The following is a 21722-nucleotide window of genomic DNA, read 5'->3' on the forward strand; positions in this document are numbered from 1 at the left end:
GATGTGTCTTTATTTTAATGTTACTTTTAGATAAACTTGCGTCTCCTGAGAAACTGGAGAGGTCAGTGTGTGACAGCTATTACACTACATTTTATTTCTCCACCCGCTGGTTATTTGGGACACCTTTTCCTTTCTGAGGCCTACTGAGACTTTTTTGTCACACTAGTTTTCCTCTTTAAAAGAAGTTATCCATCATCATTATCAACCTGGTCTCTCATACATACTGTACACACAAACACCCAGAAGCAACAGCCAGCTGCAAAACATTCACAATGCAGAGTGATACAACATCACAACTTTATATATCAGGGATCAGCAACTAGATTAAGCCGCGGGATGTTTTTTTTCTTGAGAGATGTTCAGGGGGCCAGAACATAATTACAAATAATTATGCAGACTGAAAATTGACCTCAAGAAGCCCAAAAAATATAACATTTGACTAAAACATAATTTCAAACCTTGCTTAAATTTCACATAAATCCAATCAAAATCAAATTAAATGGTATTTGTCACATGCTTCGTAAACAGCAGGTGTAGACTAACAATGCAGAAAGAAAGAGAAATAATATAATAAAAAAATAACACTAAATAGTAAAAGTTATAATAATATACAATGAGTAACAATAACTTGGCTTTACACTGTAGTGTTTTCACGATACCAACCTTGTATTAACGATACAATACCAGGCCAAAGAAATAATAGAAAAGTAACAGAAATAATAGAAAAGTAACTTAATAATATGCTATGAGTAATGATAACTTCGCTATACACTCACTATCTCTTTATTATGCGTAGGAACACTTCGTAACAGATTTCCAAAATTATAATGACTGGTAGTTGATTTGCTGGTATTTTTAGTCTTTTATGTCCAACATTTAATTATTGTTTTTTTAAACCCTTTATTTATTTTATTGTATTTTTTGCACAGAAAACTTGGGGTGCCACATACAATTACCTGGGGGCTGCTCGTTGGGGAACCCTGCTCTATATGATGATGATAATTGCACTACTATGAAGAATCTGTGAAAGAGATTTCAGGTTGTTCTGTTGCCGTCCTGGTCGGCCTTACTGACCTCGTCGATGTGGAAGACCGAGCCATTGAGGGCGGAGGAGAAGGCGCTGGTCCTGGCAGTGCAATGTCTTCTTCGCCTTGCTGTCAGCATCAAGATGACCGGCTCTGAGGGCTGGGCCGTCTGGAGGTGACTACCCAGATGGATCGTACTCCTCAGAGCGCTGGTTGGGGAACACCATTGTCACACTCTCCATCTCCCTGAGTAAGTCGTCTCACTGCCAGGAAGGCCAGCAGAAGCCAAAGGAAGAATCAACGTTCGCACATTATCTATGGAAAAAGCAGAAACGGGCAGATAAGGCTACTGTATTTGACCATCATTCCATAGACCTAAAGCTGAGTTCACAGAGACCATCTGAGTAAATCTAGACCAATCTCAACTAGCTGGTTTAGATTTTGGAACACTGGAACCTGTTCACATAGAAAATCAGACAAAATCCAAAACTGATCAATCCACGTTCAATCTTTCTAAACTGAGAAAATCTCAGTTTTAGAACTTTTAAACTGGATTGTGTCAGATTTTCTCTGTTTTTGTTTTACCCTTTCTTAGATGGTCTCTGTGAAAATAAAGTAATTCCTTGTTCACCACTGCAACCACCCAAGCCATAGACTTCTCTCTGCTTCTGCACAGCAAACGGTGCATCAAGTTTGACACCAACAGGCTCCTGAACAGTTTATTATCCCTAAGCCATAAGACTGCTAAATAGCTAACTAAATAGCTTACAAAATGGCTACACGGACCGAGTTTACCCTAATTTTGCAGTCTCTATGCATATCTCTATGCTCATTCAAAGGGCTCTACACACTTACACACACTGAAACTCCAACACACATACAATCACTCACGCCATCATTTGCTCACCCACACATAATATGCACATACATATATACACATACATATATACTGACTCTACACACACCCACTCACATACAGTTGAAGTCGGAAGTTTCCATACACCTTAGCCAAATACATTTAAACTCAGTTTTTCACAATTCCTGGCATTTAATCCTCGTAAAGATTCTCTGTCTTAGGTCAGCTAGGATCACCACTTTATTTTAAGAATGTCAAATGTCAGAATAATAGTAGAGTGATTTATTTCAGCTTTTATTTCTTTCATCACATTCCCAGTGGGTCAGAAGTTTAAATTAGTTTAAATTAGTATTTGGTAGCATTGCCTTTAAATTGTTTAACTTGGGTCAAACGTTTCAGGTAGCCTTCCATAAGCTTCCCACAATAAGTTGGGTGAATTTTGGCCCATTCCTCCTGACAGAGCTGGTGTAACTGCGTCAGGAATGTAGACCTCCTTGCTTGCACACACTTTTTCAGTTCTGAACACAAATGTTTTATGCGATTGAGGTCAGGGCTTTGTGATGGCCACTCCAATAACTTGACTTTGTTGTCCTTTAGCCATTTTGCCACAACTTTGGAAGTATGCATTGTCCATTTGGAAGACCCATTTGCGACCAAGCTTTAACTTCCTGACTGATGTCTTGACATGTTTCTTCAATATATCCACATAATTTTCCTTCCTCATGATGTCACCTATTTTGTGAAGTGCACCAGTCCCTCCTGCAGCAAAGCACCCCCACAACATGATGCTGCCACCCCCGTGCTTCACAGTTGGGATGGTGTTCTTCGGCTTGCAAGCATCCCCCTTTTTCCTCCAAACATAACGATGGCCATTATGGCCAAACAGTTCTATTTTTATTTCATCAGACCAGAGGACATTTCTCCAAAAAGTACGATCTTTGTCCCCATGTGCAGTTGCAAACCGTAGTCTGGCTTTTTATGACGGTTTTGGAGCAGTGTCTTCTTCCTTGCTGAGTGGCCTTTCAGGTTATGTCGATATAGGACTTGTTTTACTGTGGATTTAGATACTTTGTACCTGTTTCCTCCAGCAGCTTCACAAGGTCCTTTGCTGCTGTTCTGGGATTTTTCCGCACCAAAGTACGTTCATCTCTAGGAGACAGAACGCGTCTCCTTCCTGAGCGGTATGATGGCTGCGTGGTCCCATGGTGTTTATGCTTACGTACTATTGTTTGTACAGATGAACGTGGTACCTTCAGGGGTTTGGAAATTGCTCCCAATGATGAACCAGACTTGCCGAGGTCTACAATTTTTTTTCTGAGATCTTGGCTGATTTCTTTTGATTTTCCCATAATGTCAAGCAAAGAGGCACTGAGTTTGAAGGTAGGCCTAGAAATACATCTACAGATACACCTCCAATTGACTCAAATGATGTCAATTAGCCTATCAGAAGCTTCTAAAGCCATGACATCATTTTCTGGAATTTTCCAAGCTGTTTAAAGGCACAGTCAACTTAATGTAAACTTCTGACCAACTGGAATTGTGATCCAGTGAGTTGTAAGTGAAATAATCTGTCTGTAAACAATTGTTGGGAAAATGACTTGTGTCATGCACAAAGTAGATGTCCTAACCGACTTGCAAAAAGTATAGTTTGTTAACAAGAAATTTGTGGAGTGGTTGAAAAACGTGTTTTAATGACTCCAACCTAAGTGTATGTAAACTTCCGACTTCAACTGTATCATAAATCCTGATGCCTAGTTACCCCTATACATACACTATATACACAAAAGTATGTGGACACCCCTACAAATTCTTCTATTTCAGCCACACCTGTTGCTGACAGGTGTATAAAATTGAGCACACAGCTTTGCAATCTCCATAGAAAAACAAAGGGCAGTAGAATGTCCTTACTGAAGAGCTCAGTGACTTTCAACGTCATAGGATGCCACATTTTGTCAAATTTCTGCCCTGCTAGAACTTCCCCGGTCAACTGTAAGTGATGTTATTGTGAAGTGAAAATACCTAGGAGCAACAAAGGCTCAGCTGCGAAGTAGTAAGCCACACAAAGTCACAGAACGGGACAGGCGAGTGCTGAAGCGCATGGCGCGTAAAAATTGTCTGTCCTTGGTTGCAACAATCACTACTGAGTTCCAAACTGCCTCTGGAAGCAATGTCAGCGCAATAACTGTTTGTCGGGAGCTTCATGTAATGGGTTCCCATGGCCAAGCAGTCGCACACAAGCCTAAGATCACAATGTGCAATGCCAGCGTCGGCTGGAGTGGTGTAAAGCTTGCCGCCATTGGACTCTGGAGCAGTGGAAACGCATTCTCTGGAGTGATGAATCATGCTTCACCGTCTGGCAGTCCGACGGACAAATCTGCGTTTGCGGATGCCAGGAGAACGCTAACTGCCCGAATGCATTGTGCCAACTGTGAAGTTTTGTAAAGGAAAAATAATGGTCTGGGCCTGTTTTTCATGGATCAGGCCCCTTAGTTCCAGTGAAGGAAAATCTTAACGCTACAGCATACAATCACATTCTAGACGATTCTGTGCTTCCAACTTTGTGGCAACAGTTCGGGAAGGCTTTTTCCTGTTTCAGCATGACAATGCCCCCGTGCACAAAGCGAGGTCCATACAAAAATGGTTTGTTGAGATTGGTGTGGAAGAACTTGATTGGCCTGCACAGTGCCCTGACCTCAACCCCATCGAGCACTTTTGGGATTAATTGGAATGCCGACTGCGAGCCACACAGTCACAGGCCTAATCTGGCCTGATCTCCCAACATCAGTGCCCAACCTCATGTAATGCTCTTGTGGCTGAATAGAAGCAAGTCCCCGTGGCAATGTTCCAACATCTAGTGGAAAGCCTTCCTAGAAGAGTGGAGGCTGATATAGCAGCGAAGGGGGACCAACTCCATATTAATGCCCATGATTTTGGAATGAGATGTTCGACGATCAGGTGTCTGTTTACTTTTGGTAATGTAGTGTATCTACCTTTATCGATCCAGTATCCCAGCACATTGTAAATATGGTACTGGAACTGACCCTGTATACAGTCTGCTTACTTACTTTATCGTGTTCTTATTTTTATATCTTGTGTGTTTTTTGTTCTACCTTGTTATTTTTAGTATTACATTGTTATTGATTACTGCATTGTTGTGGTTAGAGCTTGCAAGAAAGGCATTTCACTCTACTTGTGCATGTGACATTAAAACTAGAATTGTACTGTGGAAATTTACACTGCACATTTTATGAATGGAAAACTCATGTTATCGTGTTCATTTTTGTTTTCAATTTGTGTAATCCATTAATTCTAACTCTAAATTCTAACTCTAAATAAAGCTTGTTTTTTATGTGAACAATTCTTTTTTATTAGATTTTCAGTCAAGTGTGCAGGTACAGTACATGATTATTGGATTTTATCATCAATGTAATTTATCATCAGCATAAACATCATCGTTTCTTTAATCATTCATTATAAAAGTTATACTACTTTAATTGTATAAAGGCCTAATGGTTGCATGTCCATGTTAAAGAATCCATAAGAAACCATAGTAACTACCTGGTAATAAGCAGGCTATGAAAGAGAAAGAGAAAAAGAAAGAAAGAGGAGGCCAGAAGTTTCAAATTGCTAAAAGCTATTCTGATCCATATTCATCCTCTTGGGAATCCCTTTCATTAGAGTCTTGTTTTCTCTACTGTCTCTGTTTTGACTTGGTGCCATCATTTAAAGTGCTGTTCAGTGCCACCTAAGGGTGAGACTGTGAATGGTGGATCTGCTCAGAGAAAACAGACACTCTTTTTATATAACACTTTGTTTTTACTTAACTGATGCAGTTTTTATTTAATTTAGTGATATTCTGTTAAAAAACTAGGATATTGAAACAGTCCAGTGTGTAACAACATCCACACTCTTACATTGAACTATACTCTCTTTGAAAAAAGGACTCCAAAAGGGTTTTTCGACTGTCCCCATAGGAGAACCCTTTTTAGTTCCAGGTAGAACCCTTTTGGGTTGCGTGTAGAACCCTCTGTAGAAAGGGTTCTACATGGAACCCCGAAAGGGGTTCTTCAAACGGTGCTGCTATGGGGTCAGCCAAATAACTATTTTAGGTTCTAGATAGCACCTTTTTTTCTGAGTGTAGGGACCAATGTTTGGCTGGCTGGAAGGCTTTTGCCATTGCTGTCAAATGCATCAGCATGTAGCCTAATCTCTGCCTTGCAACTTCAAATGCAGAAACTGACTTAAGTCAGGTTTATATTATAGGCATAAGGAATAAAGTTGAGTTCACAGATGAACTGTCAGTACTGTTCTCTCATATTCGTGGTGGTATGAGATATTCATCAGGCAGCTTACATGTGGGAACCTTTCGCATCCAGTTATTTTTAATCCTTTTTTATCCCTCTTTGATCAACAATATTTTCTCAGGTTACCATCTTGTTGTGATAGACTGAAGAAAGAAACTAGTGGACTGAACTTTCTGTCGTCCTTATTGTGCCCTTATATGTCCAAAGTGGCAGTGATTAAGCTTGTACTGGATATTGCTGTTCCACATGTTATTATTACATTATGTTAATTATAGTCCATCTATCTCTCTGAGGGATTAGATTTTACAAACAAAAGTTACCTAATGCATACACACAGTAACAAAACATAAAACTTTATTTTTGAAATATGTAAACCATTGGATGATGGTAAGTGCCTTAACTTTTCACTGTGTTATTTGATTTTAAAGTAATTCTATGGTTTAAAATGTTTTATGAAAAAAAAATATATATATATAAGCTCACAATGTTTTCTAAAAGTGTGTCTAGCTTTGACAAATTAAAATCCCTAAATTGTCTTCATACTAATGCTTCTTCTATTGGGTATCATATTGCAAAGCTCATTAGATTTGTGGGTATATAAACATCATAATGCGCCATCTAAAACCATGCTTTGGAAAACACTCCCAGTCTTCCAACTTCTCGTCATGGTGAAGATGCTGGTGCTTCCACACATTTGGGGTTCCTGAGTTAATTAAGCAATTAAAACATCCCATCACTCTTAGGGGTCATGTATAAAAATACCATGGCTAGAAGAAGAGATCTGTGACTTTAAAATAGTAGTCTAATGTGTGTCTCAGTCACCAACACAATTGAACACTTATGTTAGATTCTCGAGCGGTGTCTGAGACATAGTGTTTTCTACCGCCATCAACAAAACACCAAATTATGGAGTTTGTTGTGGAAGAATGGTGTTGCATCCCTCCAATAGAGTTCCAGACACTTATAGAATCTATGCCAAGGCACATTAATGCTGTTCTGGTGGCTCATGGTGGCTCAACACCCTATTGAGACACTTTATGTTGGTTTTTCCTTTATTTTGGCAGATACCTGTATGTTCCATCCATATAATGCACAAACATCCATTGTGGAGTTTGACTGCCCTCTGGTGATGACTGGACTGAAGGTTGCCTGACTAACTACATTTCGGAGAGTTATCAGCTATAGAATAGCTTTAGCCTGTAGCTCAGTTAAATATAAACTATGCTTTTAAACTGACTTAAACAAACATTTAATATCTAGCAGTTTGATTAAAAACACCATTTGGCCAGATTTGCCCACAACCACATTTGTGGTCCACACATAGAAGTAATTTTGTGGGGGAAAACTAATTCTGATTGGCTGGGCCTGGCTCCCCAGTGGGTGGGTCGGGCTCCCAAGTGCACTCCCAGGCCCACCCATGGCTGCGCCAGTGGTGTAAAGTACTTAAGTAAAACTACTTAGGTCGTTTTTTTGGGGTACATGTACTTTACTTTACTTTTATTATATTTGACTACTTTTACCTTTACTTCAATACATTCCTAATGAAAATATTGTACTTTTTACTCCATACATTGTCCATGACAACCAAAAATACTCGTTATATTTTGAATGCTTAGCAGGACATGAACATTTTCGTTTTTGTAGGCTCAGGCTGGTCGCTGGAGCCGGAGCGCGCTGCTTAGACTGTAACGATCGTTGTTGGAAGGATGGTCGGACCAAGATGCAGCGTGGGGTAGGTTGATAATTTTTTTATTTATGATAACCGGCACAAAACAAGAAAGAGTAACAAACGAAACATACAGCTTTGTAGGGCTAAAAAGCTACAATACAAAATCAAGATCCCACACACAACAGGTGGTAAAAGGCTGCCTAAATATGATCCCCAATCAGAGACAACGATAGACAGCTGCCTCTGATTGGGAACCATACCAGGCCAACATAGAGATACAAAAACTAGAGTACCCACCCTAGTCACACCCTGACCTAACCAAAATAGAGAATAAAAAAGGATCTCTAAGGTCAGGGCGTGACATAGACAAGCACTGAGAATACTAGGAAGAATACTGATGATAAATCCTGTAGGCGAGTCGTTTTTTATTATTTTCCCCAAACTATAGCCCTAACCTTAACCACTTGGAATTAATGCCTAAACTGTAAACCTTTGAGTTGTTTCTGTTTTAGCCCTGTAACCACGTAGAATTATGCGTCAAAAATAGACATCTATGAGTCAAAGGGCAGTGGGCTGGATTCAAACCCATGCCGACTCTGACCTATGTGTGGCTATAAAAACTGGACCACATAGGCACTGAGGAAACCAATCATTTATTCTGCCTAGTGCTTGCCTCCAGGACCTCCACATCCGGCTTCTTCACGTGCAGGATCGTCCGCTACCAGCCACCCGGACAGCTAATGAAAAGCACCATTTGACCAGATTTACATTTTGTGGTCCACATATAGAAAAACTCATTTCTTCCCCTCCCAAGTGGGTGCGCCTATGCTCTCCCAGGCCCACCCATGGCTGCACCCCTTCCCAGTCATGTGAAATCCATAGATTAGGGCCTAATGAATTTATTTAAATTGACTGATTTCCTTATATCAACTGTAACTCGGTAAAATCGCTGAAATTGTTGCATGTTAGTACTGTCTACCTGTGCCCTAAAAACGTACTTCCTGTTTCCTAACAATATTGTTGTTTGATCAGTGTCTATGAACTTGAAGTGGACAACAAGAATATATTAGCCTAAATAATACATTTTGCATCACTTGTCTTTCTATCATAGAAAGTTTTACTTTTCAATCGTAATTATTGGGTGTGTCGAAATAGGCTTTTATTTATTTATTTTATTTTGGAATTTGCCATATATGGTAAATTCGCCTATGGTATGTGCATGCGCATGTGTGTGTTTGTCTTTCTATGGGAACAAAGTGTGAAGGAGCGTATCCAATGGCATGAAAGACAGTTGAAGATGCTGTTTCAACAAGCCAACCACAGAGAGAAGTAATCAGCTGTTTACTCAGTCATCTGTGCCATTCTCCCTCTGGACATAAATATTATCTTTAAGTGTCTTAAGTTTGACCAACTTCATTTGCATAAAGGTCTTTGTGTGCCTTCTTTTCTTTATGCTTAGATGTCATTCAGGCAGACAGACCTGAGGTTGTTGCATCATCTCAAAACATGCTAGCACAATGTTTTCTAGTGAATAGAAACAGATGAGAATGCACTTGAACCAAACCTGTCATCATGGTTTATACATTAATAAATGTTATAAATGCTTATGAATTGTAATGCTTGTAAATGCACATGTTTATAAATGTTTACAAATAATGAAATACAAATGTATTGATTATTAAATAAAGCTGATTCATGAAAGGTACTATAAAGTACTGTTCCCATTTTGGCGGTCTGCCCATTTTGTCTGCCCATTGGTAGATTTCAATCTTGTTCCACAGTAACAAATAACTATGATGTAAAGCTTATTATTCTCTCCACAATTTGTCCTGATTTGATGCTAAGTTATTATCGCAACATGCTGTCCGCTTATTCATCTCTTTATACAAACACATACACTGCAAAGCAACTTTTCTAAGTTCGCAGTCAACCCATTGTTGTTTTATGCAAAAAAAAACGAGACTGGATAGGACACACCGAGAGACTTATGCAAATGACTCTCTATCTGCCTGTGTGGGGTACTGAAAAAGGTGCATTTTCCTCCACTAACCCACTTAGGTAAATGCAGATGACCACTAGTAGATATTATACATTTCCATCCCAATACCAGCATCTTTTTAGAGACAAAAGGAACATATTCACATAGTGCTATCTAAACCGGTGAGTGGAACAATTGTTAAATCCAGGTAAGTAATTTATATATATATTTTTTAAATAAAACATTTATAAATTACCTGTTCACGTTTTAAATTCTTATATTCAATGTAATATAAAGTAAAATGTTAAGCCATTTCACCAAACTTTGTGAGTGTCTGTTGACTTGATCCATCTGGTTTTGACTGAGTTCAGATAGGGAGGAGAGCTGGAGCAACTGTGCTGAATACTGAATGGGGATACCCTCCAACTTATGAATATTATAACAGCAATCACATGTGGGAGAAAATTTGAAAGTACGCCGCATTAGAATAACCTCAAGATCATTTTACTGGTAGAGCTGAGTGCTGCATTGTCCCAGTGAAGTTACAGTCCTTTAGGAAAATCAGCAGTATTTATCATTTACAGATATTAAGATGAGCACAGACGGGGTGGAACACTCAGAGGCTCACCATGAACAAGCAGGTATGGATGTTTCACCTTTCAATGTCTACTTTTCATTTGTCAGTTTGTCGTTATCTCTTGTCAGGCATATCAGAAAAAATTATGATGACATATATCTTGGAAAATTATGTTTACTTTTCTCCTCCATCGCACCTGCTAAATGTATTTCTTGGTGATAGTGGTGTTAAAAACAAAATAAACTTACAGAAAGACATTTCTGCTTATTCTTATGTTAAGATTACCCTACAAACATTTCATTTCAACATTTCTTTATTTGATAGCTTTTAGTAGCACAATATGATTTTGTTATTATTTATTACTTTTTAATTACATAATATCTCTGAGGAATCATTGTGTGCTTAGTATCCCTGGATCTGTGGTGCATACTTACATACAGATTTGCACTGAAAAATAGCTAATTTTGCTTTTTTAATTGAAATGATTAACTGAAACAGACACATTTACTGAAACAGAACACCCCCAATAACATTGAATATTATACACTAATTGTTGACAGGAAATGTTTTAGTGTGTGTGCTTTTCTTACTCAAATGTTGTCATGGATTTTGGATGCAAGAGTATGTGGAGCCTCCAGGCTGACAGTTTCACATTGCTATGGTTGTTTATTATTTCGGAAAGCTTATTTCTGAAGTTATGGTGTGTCTGGACATTTGTTTTGATCGCTACAGGCTGTATTTATCAATAACACTGTAAATGTGTCTCAACATTTCTTGTACAGTCCTTTGCTGATAAGTGGGCCATTAGGGTGTGTTGATTACCACAGTGTGAATAGTGAATTACTTTTTCTCTGTATAATCTTTCTGATTGAAAGTACCTTATCAACAGCCAACATCTCCCCCCAACAACAACTGGAATAAGTGTTTCTGAAAGTGTTTCTAAAACTGGATGTGTTGATTCTGTTGGTTGGCGGCTCTACCAGGATGTAATGTGTGTACCTCAAGCTGTTTGCAGAGAAGTTGCCACAGCCCCAGGTGACATGGATGAGGTGGTAAAATACAGAACAAACTAAATGAAAATGTGGAACTTGGATTCAGATAGAGCAGCATAGTGTATGGAAGTTTTTCTTTTTTTCAAAATCTGACAAAATAGGCTTTTAAAGTTCCATCATGCATTTGCCTCAGCTATCATTCAAGCAAATCACTGTAAAACATACAACTTGGAAAAAGTCCAAATACGTTACATGTCCAAGTTGGCTGGACTTAAAATTGGGAGAATTTGAAAACATTCTGAATTAAAACTTTGGCAAATGTAGGAATTAATGTTAGTAGAACTTTCCTGCCCCAGAGTTGAGTAAACTTCAAGTCAGAGTGCAGCAGCAGCTGGGTGCCTTAACCTTTTATGTTCAATCAATTTCACCTCAAAGGATCCTACTAACGATCACACCAGATATGATTTCATATAATCTAACACTAATAGCCACAACACGATGCAAGACCATCAGGTCAGAGAGGAAATTATCACAATTTTACCCTGACAGCAATGATATCATGCATCTTTTCACACAGCTTGCAGTTCATTGTTTTAGTGTGTTATTTTCAACACAAATTAAACAAAATTAAACTAACAACTTGACTCCCTAATTGAGAAGTGAATGAAAGGTCTGCATGAAATATAGGTCAGAAAGAGAGTTCTGTATATGTTCCCAAGTGGCGCGGCGGTCTAAGGCACTGCATCTCAGTGCTAGTGTAACGGATGTGAAATGGCTAGCTAGTTAGCGGGTACGCGCTAGTAGCGTTTCAATCAGTTACGTCACTTGCTCTGAAACCTATTAGTAGTGTTGCCCCTTGCTCTGCAAGGGCCGTGGCCTTTGTGGAGCGATGGGTAACGACGCTTCGTGGGTGTCAGTTGTTGAAGTGTGCAGAGGGTCCCTGGTTCGCGCCCGTGTCGGGGCGAGGGGACGGTTTAAAGTTATACTGTTACATTGATGCTGTTGACCCGGATCACTGGTTGCTGCGGAAAAGGAGGAGGTTGAAAGGGGGGTGAGTGTAACGGATGTGAAATGGCTAGCTAGTTAGCGGGTACGCGCTAGTAGCGTTTCAATCAGTTACGTCACTTGCTCTGAAACCTATTAGTAGTGTTGCCCCTTGCTCTGCAAGGGCCGCGGCTTTTGTGGAGCGATGGGTAACGACGCTTCGTGGGTGTCAGTTGTTGATGTGTGCAGAGGGTCCCTGGTTCGCGCCCGTGTCGGGGCGAGGGGGCGGTTTAAAGTTATACTGTTACACTAGAGGTGTCACAACTGACCGTGATTGGGAGTCCCATTGGGCGATGCACAATTGGCCCAGTGTCGTCCGGGTTTAGCTCTGGTAGGCCGTCATTGTAAATAAGAATTTGTTCTTAACTGACTTGCCTAGGTAAATAAAGGTTAAATAAAAAAATTGGCCCTTTGAGAAGATGTCCCCTAAGCCAATTGATATTGTATGATATATTACAACCTTAATCTTTTGAAGACATTCTTTCCAGAAACTGAATTAAGAGTCTATTTGCTGAGTTATCAATATATTTTTATTGTATAATTATAATGATTATTTGCAGAAAGTGGCTTTCCAGATATCGCTCTGAGGTGCATTTGATTTCCATAGCAGTGTATCCTTGATGGAAGGTGTTGACACTTGACTCAGAAACTGGCAGTCCCTTGGCATGATCCGTTCAGTTTAGACTGAAAACCTGTCTGAGTAGTCATCAAGAGCATGCAACCAGACAGACTATTCTGGTCATCTAGAATATGCTGCTGTGCAAATCAAATGCACGTTTGAAAGCACTATCCAGAGAGCCACTAAAGGTTAATCTCTCTTCGGGATAAAGGTTAGAATAATGCAGGCAGTGGCCTGGGCTGGTCTAAGGCTCTAAAGGGCCTTATACACTTCATGCAAAAAGAGCGATGGAGCGCCATATACGGTCCATAAACAAATCATAGCCACACAAAAGTACATAGAACTACATGAAATAAAAAAAACAATTACGCATTCCTGCGCCTGTCTCCCGACCCTTTATACCAGCGTGACAGAATAATCGACCATTAAGGAAGACAGCGGGAATGGCCCGTCTGACGATGCTGCTACTGGTCCGTCCGGCGCCGCCACAACCGGTCCGTCCGACGCCACTGCTACTGGTCCAACCTACGCTCACACAACTTTGGCAGTGGCAACTGGCCCGTCCGACGACAACGCAACTTCGGCAGTTTCATCAGGTCCTGAACGACCCGCACTGCGTTCCTGTGATTGTCCTCGAGTCATTGCGCTGCTGATGCAGCGCGTCAGCGGGGGTACTGTCACGGATCCCTCCGGAACTTTCATTACGCACACCTGACCACTATTCCCAGTGATTAATAATTGTATAAGTGTGTCCTTGGTTTACGATTGTTCTGTTGATTATTGTTACAATGTCTGTTGGTTAATTATTCGAGGTACTCCTCGCTCTTTTGTTTGGGTTTCAACCCTGTGTTTTGTATAGTGTTTGTTTGGTCTTCGTCCCCGTGCCCGTCCACCTTTACGTGACACGCAGTAATTTGGGTAAATAAAAACCCCTATTACGCATTCCTGCGTCTGTCTCCCGATCCTTCTGCGTCTGTCTCCCGATCCTCCTGCGTCTGTCTCCCGATCCTCCTGCGTCTGTCTCCCGATCCTTCTGCGTCTGTCTCCCGATCCTTCTGCGTCTGTCTCCCGATCCTGGACCATTATCAACCATGGTACTGTATATTACGGGAAACAAAATCAGAAGACACTTTTTATCAACGCTTTTAGAATTACAAGGGAATTAATTATTGCGAAGTTGCGAAGGGACCGAATGCAGAACGTGATCAACCCCAGCCTTCCGATGTTAAAATGAGATTGAACTGACATAAGGGGACTTGGATGCTGCCAGACAATTCTGTATAATACGATAGTACAATAATAATAATACAGTATACATATTGTTCAAAGTTTTGTTCTATCCTGTGTTGCCAATGCTATCCCAGTTCCATTATAGTACTGGGTTTAGAGTTAGTCAATGTGTAGTGCCCCTGGGGGTCTGTAAACATTACAATGGAAAGGCCTGAAAAGGTTGTCAAGGCTACGCAGCTGATTTGCATGGCACCATAATTTCCATACTGGAAGTTTGGCCTGGGGGTGAGGGGGAGATTTCCATACTGTGGTCGAGCAGGCACATCACTCGCCGCAAACTCCCAGAGGTCCTATTTGAAATTCAAATGAGGGAAGATTACCTGACACAGCAGACCTTTGAACTCTCTGTCTCGTATGGCATCGTTGTGTTGTAGGGAGGGTGCCAGTATCTTAAAAGGGTTAATGTGATCATAACATTTGTAATCATTCACTCCATATGGTGGTGAATCATCCATATGGCTGTGTTGGATTTTTTTTACACTATATCCCTGATGAGGATATACATGGTCAGTGCCAAGAAACGGTCTAAATAAACTACATCTTGTGTATTTTTATCCTACAAATTGAGGACACACTTGTGAGGCACAAGGGCTTCTCAGTTTCAGTGGGCATGGCGTCTCGATATGTGGTTTGTCTGTAACACTTCATAATAACTTGCGTGAAATAAAATGCATAAACTATTACATCATTTGTAAACATGTATTAACAATTATAAGTATTATGAGCATTACAATTTATAATAATTTATAAAATGTATGATAATTTAGCAACTATTTATAAACATTTACAAGCATTTATGCCTTATTCATGAAAATTATTATAAAGTGTTAGCAATTTGCCTATTGAGTTTTGTATCTTAATTATCAAAAATCCTCCATAATGTTATCCAGAGCGCTACTTCAGGTGTAGGCCTATTCTAATAAACAGAATCCACAATGTGGCCCTAATATGCTTGGGGATAGGTATGACATTGTAATTTATGACTGTTTAATCATTTATATTTACTTTCTCCTACAGACAATGAACAAAATGGAATTGACTTCACCAGACAAGTGAGTATAGAATACACATGTAATTTTAACTTCAGATTATCCAATGAATTGAACTGTGAACAACTTTTTAAATTTTTTATTTAATCTTTATTTAATTAGGCAAGTCAGTTAAGAACAAAATCTTAGAGAATACATAGTAGGACATTACAGGAAAACTATGTTTATCATTTATTTTATATATTTTTTTAAATGGTTTTTACTTCATACCACATGGGCTCCCTTGTGGCACAGCGGTCTAACGCGCTGCATCGCAGTGCTTGAGGCGTCACTACAGACCCTGGTTCGATTGCAGGATGTGTCACAACCGGTCGTGATTGGGAGTCCCATAGGGCGGCGCACAATTGTCCCGGCGTCTTCCGGTTTAGGGTATGGCTGGGGGTAGGCCGTCATTGTAAATACGATTGGTCTTGTACGTGTAACAGAAATATTGATTGTGATGTCTGTCAATACTGAAAGTCATGTACTCTAGTCTGTGGAAATCCTGTAATAAGAACATCTAGTGTCATATTACATGAACTCAGTACCACTTATTGTAAGTGTGCTGGACAGTTCCACTAAGATCATGACATTTTTTCACACCACTCTTTATATACCTCAAAATGTCCACCTATTATTAAAACCTATTATCTTAGTTTAGTTATTCCTAAACTATGTCTATCCATTTGGCAGTGGGAGATTGTTAAAGGGAGGTTTATTGTTTTAGTCCTGGGGGTTATTTGCATACTACACTGCCTGAGGGGAGGGTGTTTATCAGAGTTTGTATCTTGTTTAACAAGTCCTGCAGCCTAACCCAACCGGTCAAGGAGCACACATACGCACACACACACGCGCACACACACAGTTTCCCAACTCCAGTCCTCAAGTACCCCTAACAGTATGCATTTTTATTGTAGCTCCTGATTAAACTCGTCAACTAATCATCAAGCCCTCAATTAATTAAATCAGGTGTGTTTGTTCGGGGCTACAACAAAAATGTGTGCTGTTGGAGGGACTGGAGGACTGGAGTTGGGCTGTTGGGGGTACTGGAGGACTGGAGTTGGGCTGTTGGGGGTACTGGAGGACTGGAGATGGGCTGTTGGGGGTACTGGAGGACTGGAGTTGGGCTGTTGGGGGTACTGGAGGATTGGAGTTGGAATAACATTGATACTGTTGATGACAAGATAGACCAAATGTCAGCCTGGTTGTTCTATGTCAATTGGTCACACACAATTGATATCCACATTTCCAGTGAAAACGACAAGACCGTGTTTATGTACTGTTATTCTTCGAAAGACAATTGCAACATCAAAAAGTAGGAATAGAAAAGTGAGTAATATTGTGATGTGATTGGTTTCCAGATCAAGACAGAGGTCCTCAATGACTCTCCCCATTCTGTCTTATCACACAAGACATGTCACCTGACACAAGGAGCCCCAATATCTGGTGGCCAGCTATCAGGGGTAGGTCACTCATCTTCTGCCTTAATATAGAGGCCTTTAAGTTAATAATTAATATGATTATATGAATGGGGGGGACCTGATCCTAGATCAGCACTCCTACCCTAATGTGTTTGATATGTACAGCCCCTGGCCCCATGTTTAATGTCATGCCAAGCTATAATTATTTATCATTTTCTAAGAATGGGAGAAAACTGTCATTCTGTAATGAGAGCATTTGGATGGTTGTTTTTTGGTTTAGATCCAGGTCTCTCCTGCGAAAGAGATTGTATCTCAACAACTCACCTGGATAAATAAAGGTTAAATAAATGAAAAATCTAAGATTGTATTTCTGTTGTTTCAACAGGAGCTCTCCTCCCTACACACCATGCAGCAGTTGGTGCTTATGCCAGGCTCTCACCACCTCTCACCTCCATCCTCCTTCCTCCTCTCACAGACACAACACACGGGGCACCAAGGTACACATGAACAATCAAATGAAAGGGTTGTAATATTCTGGAAACTTTCCCAAAAGTCACAGGCTACACCAGTTTGAGGACTCCCGAAATCAGGAGAGAATAAGCAGGGAGAGAATCCTCCAACTGGGAATCCTTCAAACAGGATTTCTGAAAAATGTGGGAAGTGTGAAAGTTACAATATCTATGATACTTCTCTAAACAAATTGTATTAATTAGTCTTTTTTTCCCCCCGTGTAGCACTTCTGCAGCAGAACCTCCTCAGCTTTCCCACCCAGAGCCAGTCAGGCCTCCTCCAGCACCAGCCTGGGTTAGCATTGACACCTCAGGTAAAAATCCCACTTCTTACACCAGTTGACATGATTAGCTATATGTATGAGGCAGAGAAATGTAAGTAAAGTTATCATGTTTACTGAGAAGACAATAGGGCAACACTACAGGTCATGCATCCGGGTCCTTGAACTTGATAACAGAATTAACCCTTTACAGGACAGACCATGAGAGGGATAAGGATTTATCATAGAACTTTCAATGACATCAGTCAAATACATTAATATGAGGAATTATGAAGAGAGAAATTTGCATAAGACACAAACATATTCCATTTCTGCATGAACAAGGTTTCTAACACTGCTAATTTTTTCACATGGCTAAACATAAAAACACAATTACTTTCGTCACCCATTTAACAGTATTCCTCCTCACCACTGTGTTCCCTAAAGGCCATGAGTCGGTCGGGCCTGACGTCGTCGTCCATGGAAAGCCACCTGGACATGTCCCACTTGCAGGTCCCCAAACACATGGGGCCCCCCCAGCAGGACGAGGCCAGTGACCTGGAGGAGCTGGAACAGTTTGCCAAGGCCTTCAAACAGAGACGCATCAAATTGGGCTTTACCCAGGTACAGAGGACCACTGGCTCAAAATACAATACAACTTTATCTTTCTGCCGTTTTATGTTTTTTCCCAACCCCCCAGACACCACAAATACTGATACACTAACAAAAGTGTCTAGATGCCACAGAACAGCGCCCATTGAACAGGTTAGGGGTTAAATGTCTTGCACAATGGCAATATATGGCACCTATTATTGTGATTCTCAATCCCACCAGATATTTTCCTGTCAGTCCTGGGATTTGAAATGGCAACCCTTCAGTTACTGGCACGCCTCTCTAACCTTGAAGCTACCGCCACTGGCTCTGATTACTGATATGCCACCTATCTTCTGTACTTGGTGTATTTGCTCATTCTGATATCATTTAACTGTTGAAACACACATAGCGCAAAGGCAGGAGTGAAGTGACTTAACATTTCTGTAGTCAACACACTTGAAGGAGATTAATAATGTAATACAGGTATTGAATTCATGATGTAGATTGAAACGAGATTATAATTTGAAAGTTTGCCGTAAACAGATTCAAATGTGTTCACTGTGTGTGTATCAGGGTGATGTAGGCCTGGCTATGGGGAAGCTGTATGGGAATGACTTCAGCCAGACCACCATCTCCCGCTTCGAGGCCCTCAACCTAAGCTTCAAGAACATGTGCAAGCTGAAGCCTCTACTTGAGAAGTGGCTGAGTGACGCAGGTACTATACAGTATAACAATACACTGAGTATACCAAACATTAGTAACACCTTCCTAATATTGAGTTGCACCTCCGCTTTTGCCCTCAGAACAGCCTCAATTCGTTGGGGCATAGACTGTACAAGGTGTCGAAAGCATTTCACAGGGATGCTGGCCCATGTTGACTCCAATGCTTCCCACAGTTGTGTCAGTTGGCTGTATGTCCTTTGGGTGGTGGACCATTCTTGATACACATGGGAAACTGTTGAGCATGAAAAACCCAGCAGCGATGCAGTTCTTGACACACTCAAACCTGTGTGCCTGACACCTACTACCATACCCCGTTCAAAGGCACTTTAATATTTTGTCTTGCCCATTCACCCTCTGAATGGTATGCATACATAATCCATGTCTCAATTGTCTCAAAGCTTTAAAATCATTATTTAACCTCTCTCATCTCATTCATCTGCACTGATTGATGTGGATTTAACAGGTGACATCAATAAGGGATCATAGCTTTCACCTGGATTAACTTGGTCGGTCAGTCTATGTCATGGAAAGAGCAGGTGTTCCTAATGTTTTGTACCTGTGTATATTTTGTAGATGGTTTGGTATTTCTCAGTCATTTACATCATGTGCCATTGCATGTCTTTACACACTATTTCTATGTCAAGAGGATATTTATTTTGCTATATTGGCTGGAAATGTATTTTAGAGGAAATGTACGTTGGTAAATCATGTTCATGCTCTTTCCAAATCAGAAAATTGCCCCTCTGACTCTATGAGCAATGCTGTCTCTCTACCCCCCCTGATGGAAGGCTATGGAAGGAAAAGAAAAAAGAGGACAAGCATCGAAACCAACATAAAGCTCACCCTGGAGAAACGCTTCCTTGACGTGAGTTAACTCTGTCTGTCCTTTAATATTGTCCCCTGCATTTCCAATCATAAATGCTGAAAATAATTTTGGAACTGTTGATATAAGTCGTATTTAAAAGCACTTTTCCATGCTTTCCAGGGAGCAAAACAATCCACCATAATGCACATTGTTGTGACACTTGAGTGACTACATAGCAGCCATTTTGAGTTAGTTGCAATGCTGACACATATGATATGGCTTATTTTAAGACATTATAAAGGCTCATGCATGCTTATAACAAGTAATAAGCATTATGTCTGCAGGCTTTACAGTGTTAGCTACCAACGTTTCTTTTTAGAACCCCAAGCCCATCTCGGAGGAGATCACACTGATTTCAGAGCAGCTACATATTATATGCCTTATTACAAGACATTATAAAGCCTCATGCATGCTTATACCACCTAATACCAATATTCCTATTCAGAACCCCAAGCCTAACTCGGAGGAGATCATGCTGATCTCAGAGCAGCTGTCTATGGAGAAGGAGGTGGTGCGGGTGTGGTTCTGTAACCGCAGACAGAAGCAGAAGAGGATCTACTGCCCCGTGTCCACCTCACCAATGAAATCACACAACTTCAACTCCAGAATGGTTAGCCTTAAATCTCTCAGTTATAACGTTTTGGGTTAAATTACGCATGTTTCTTCCTGATGGTGAAATGGCCAGCTCTGAATACGTACAGTAGCTCTCTATTTTCAAGTCAGTTTGAAAGTATATTTTCAAATGTTCATTGTTATGATAAGAGTTGTGTAATGAAAGAGTAGTGTGATAGTAATGCATAGTTACGCTACGACACATTTTCAGTACATTGTCTTGTGTTTTGTCTCACCAGCCATCATGTAACTGTTGTTTCAGGCATCCACGTCCAGATCATACAGCCCTCCTGCTTCAGGAGGCAAGTGTAACCATATGTACTTGATAATCTGTATTTAAGACTACTCCACATAGTCTGTAGTACTTAAAACCTGTATTTAAGACTACTCCATATAGTCTGTAGTACTTAAGACCTGTATTTAAGACTATTTCACATAGTCTGTAGTACTTAAGATCTGTATTCAAGACTACTTCATATAGTCTGTAGTACTTAAGACCTGTATTTAAGAAAAAGTAAATGGCATAGAGACATTTTCTGTGAAATCGACACAGTGTGAGAAATCAAACCTATAAAACCTTCCTCCATATGAAACTCACTGTATGAAGTTTCAAGCTTTCTTGTGAAATCAGTGTGCATGTTAAATTGAGTGTATTCTTCTGTGCTCTAGTGTCATCGAGTTCCTCTCCCAATAGTCCTACTCGTGGGCCTTCGCCTGGAACACTCCGGTCTGGCTCCGCTGCTCTGACCTCTCAGGTCAACCAGTCCTTCAGCTCACCAGGGTAAGGGACACTTGCTCACCACAGCCAAGGACATGTGAACAGTGTCTATATCCCAAATGGCACCACATTACCTATATAGTGCACTACTTTTCACACGAGCCCTATGGGCCCTGGACAAAAGTAGTGCACTACATGGGGAATAGGGTGCCATTTGGGAGATACACAAAAGATTAGTCTAACACTGTATTGGCAACATGGTATTGTACAGATGAGAGATGAACCTGTTATCTTTGCGTTACAGGTCGTGGTATCGCACATGGAACCCTACGTCCTATCACCACTGAGAAAGCCTGCCTGTTGTGGAAGAGAACTAAAACTATGATGTCAATGAATGGAAACAGAAATAGATACAAACCAGCAGACACACGTGAAGACCTTTTAAAATTCTATTGAGAAACTCTATGCATTTGGAATCAAATGTGAAATGTCATAATCAATATTTATAGCATCAGTTTAGGGCACCTCTGAGGTCATATGCAGCACAAACTGAATTTGAGCCTACATTATCTATAAGAGTAAAACTATTGGAAGCAAAAAATAATAATAGAAACATCAGTCTCAGGGACGGATTCTGT

General features: G+C 40.4%; 1 protein-coding gene across 2 annotated transcripts; it reads left to right on the forward strand.

Moving 5' to 3' along the window:
* The first annotated feature begins 10424 nt into the window (after nt 1-10424).
* On the forward strand, nt 10425-21431 carry LOC120056461 (POU domain, class 2, transcription factor 3-like). 2 transcript variants are annotated; one of them, XM_039004632.1, is made up of 12 exons: nt 10425-10473; nt 15372-15406; nt 16744-16845; nt 17189-17300; nt 17538-17626; nt 18020-18196; nt 18740-18881; nt 19621-19754; nt 20200-20364; nt 20629-20674; nt 21036-21147; nt 21389-21431. In XM_039004632.1, exons 1-12 carry the CDS (start codon nt 10425-10427, stop codon nt 21429-21431), a joined length of 1206 nt encoding a protein of 401 aa, XP_038860560.1. The 2 variants fall into 2 exon arrangements, with proteins under 2 accessions (XP_038860560.1, XP_038860558.1); XM_039004630.1 differs by having other exon boundaries at nt 17192-17303; nt 17535-17626.
* The last annotated feature ends 291 nt before the right edge of the window (nt 21432-21722 follow it).

Source organism: Salvelinus namaycush, chromosome 12, assembly GCF_016432855.1.
Source record: "Salvelinus namaycush isolate Seneca chromosome 12, SaNama_1.0, whole genome shotgun sequence".
Lineage (NCBI taxonomy): Eukaryota > Metazoa > Chordata > Actinopteri > Salmoniformes > Salmonidae > Salvelinus > Salvelinus namaycush.

Coding starts and splice junctions, on each gene's coding strand:
- LOC120056461 (XM_039004630.1), top strand. CDS start 10,425: ATGAGCACAGACGGGGTGGAACACTCAGAGGCTCACCATGAACAAGCA. Junction 20,365..20,628: donor ACAACTTCAACTCCAGAATG/GTTAGCCTTAAA, acceptor CTGTTGTTTCAG/GCATCCACGTCCAGATCATA. Junction 20,675..21,035: donor TCCTGCTTCAGGAGGCAAGT/GTAACCATATGT, acceptor TCTGTGCTCTAG/TGTCATCGAGTTCCTCTCCC.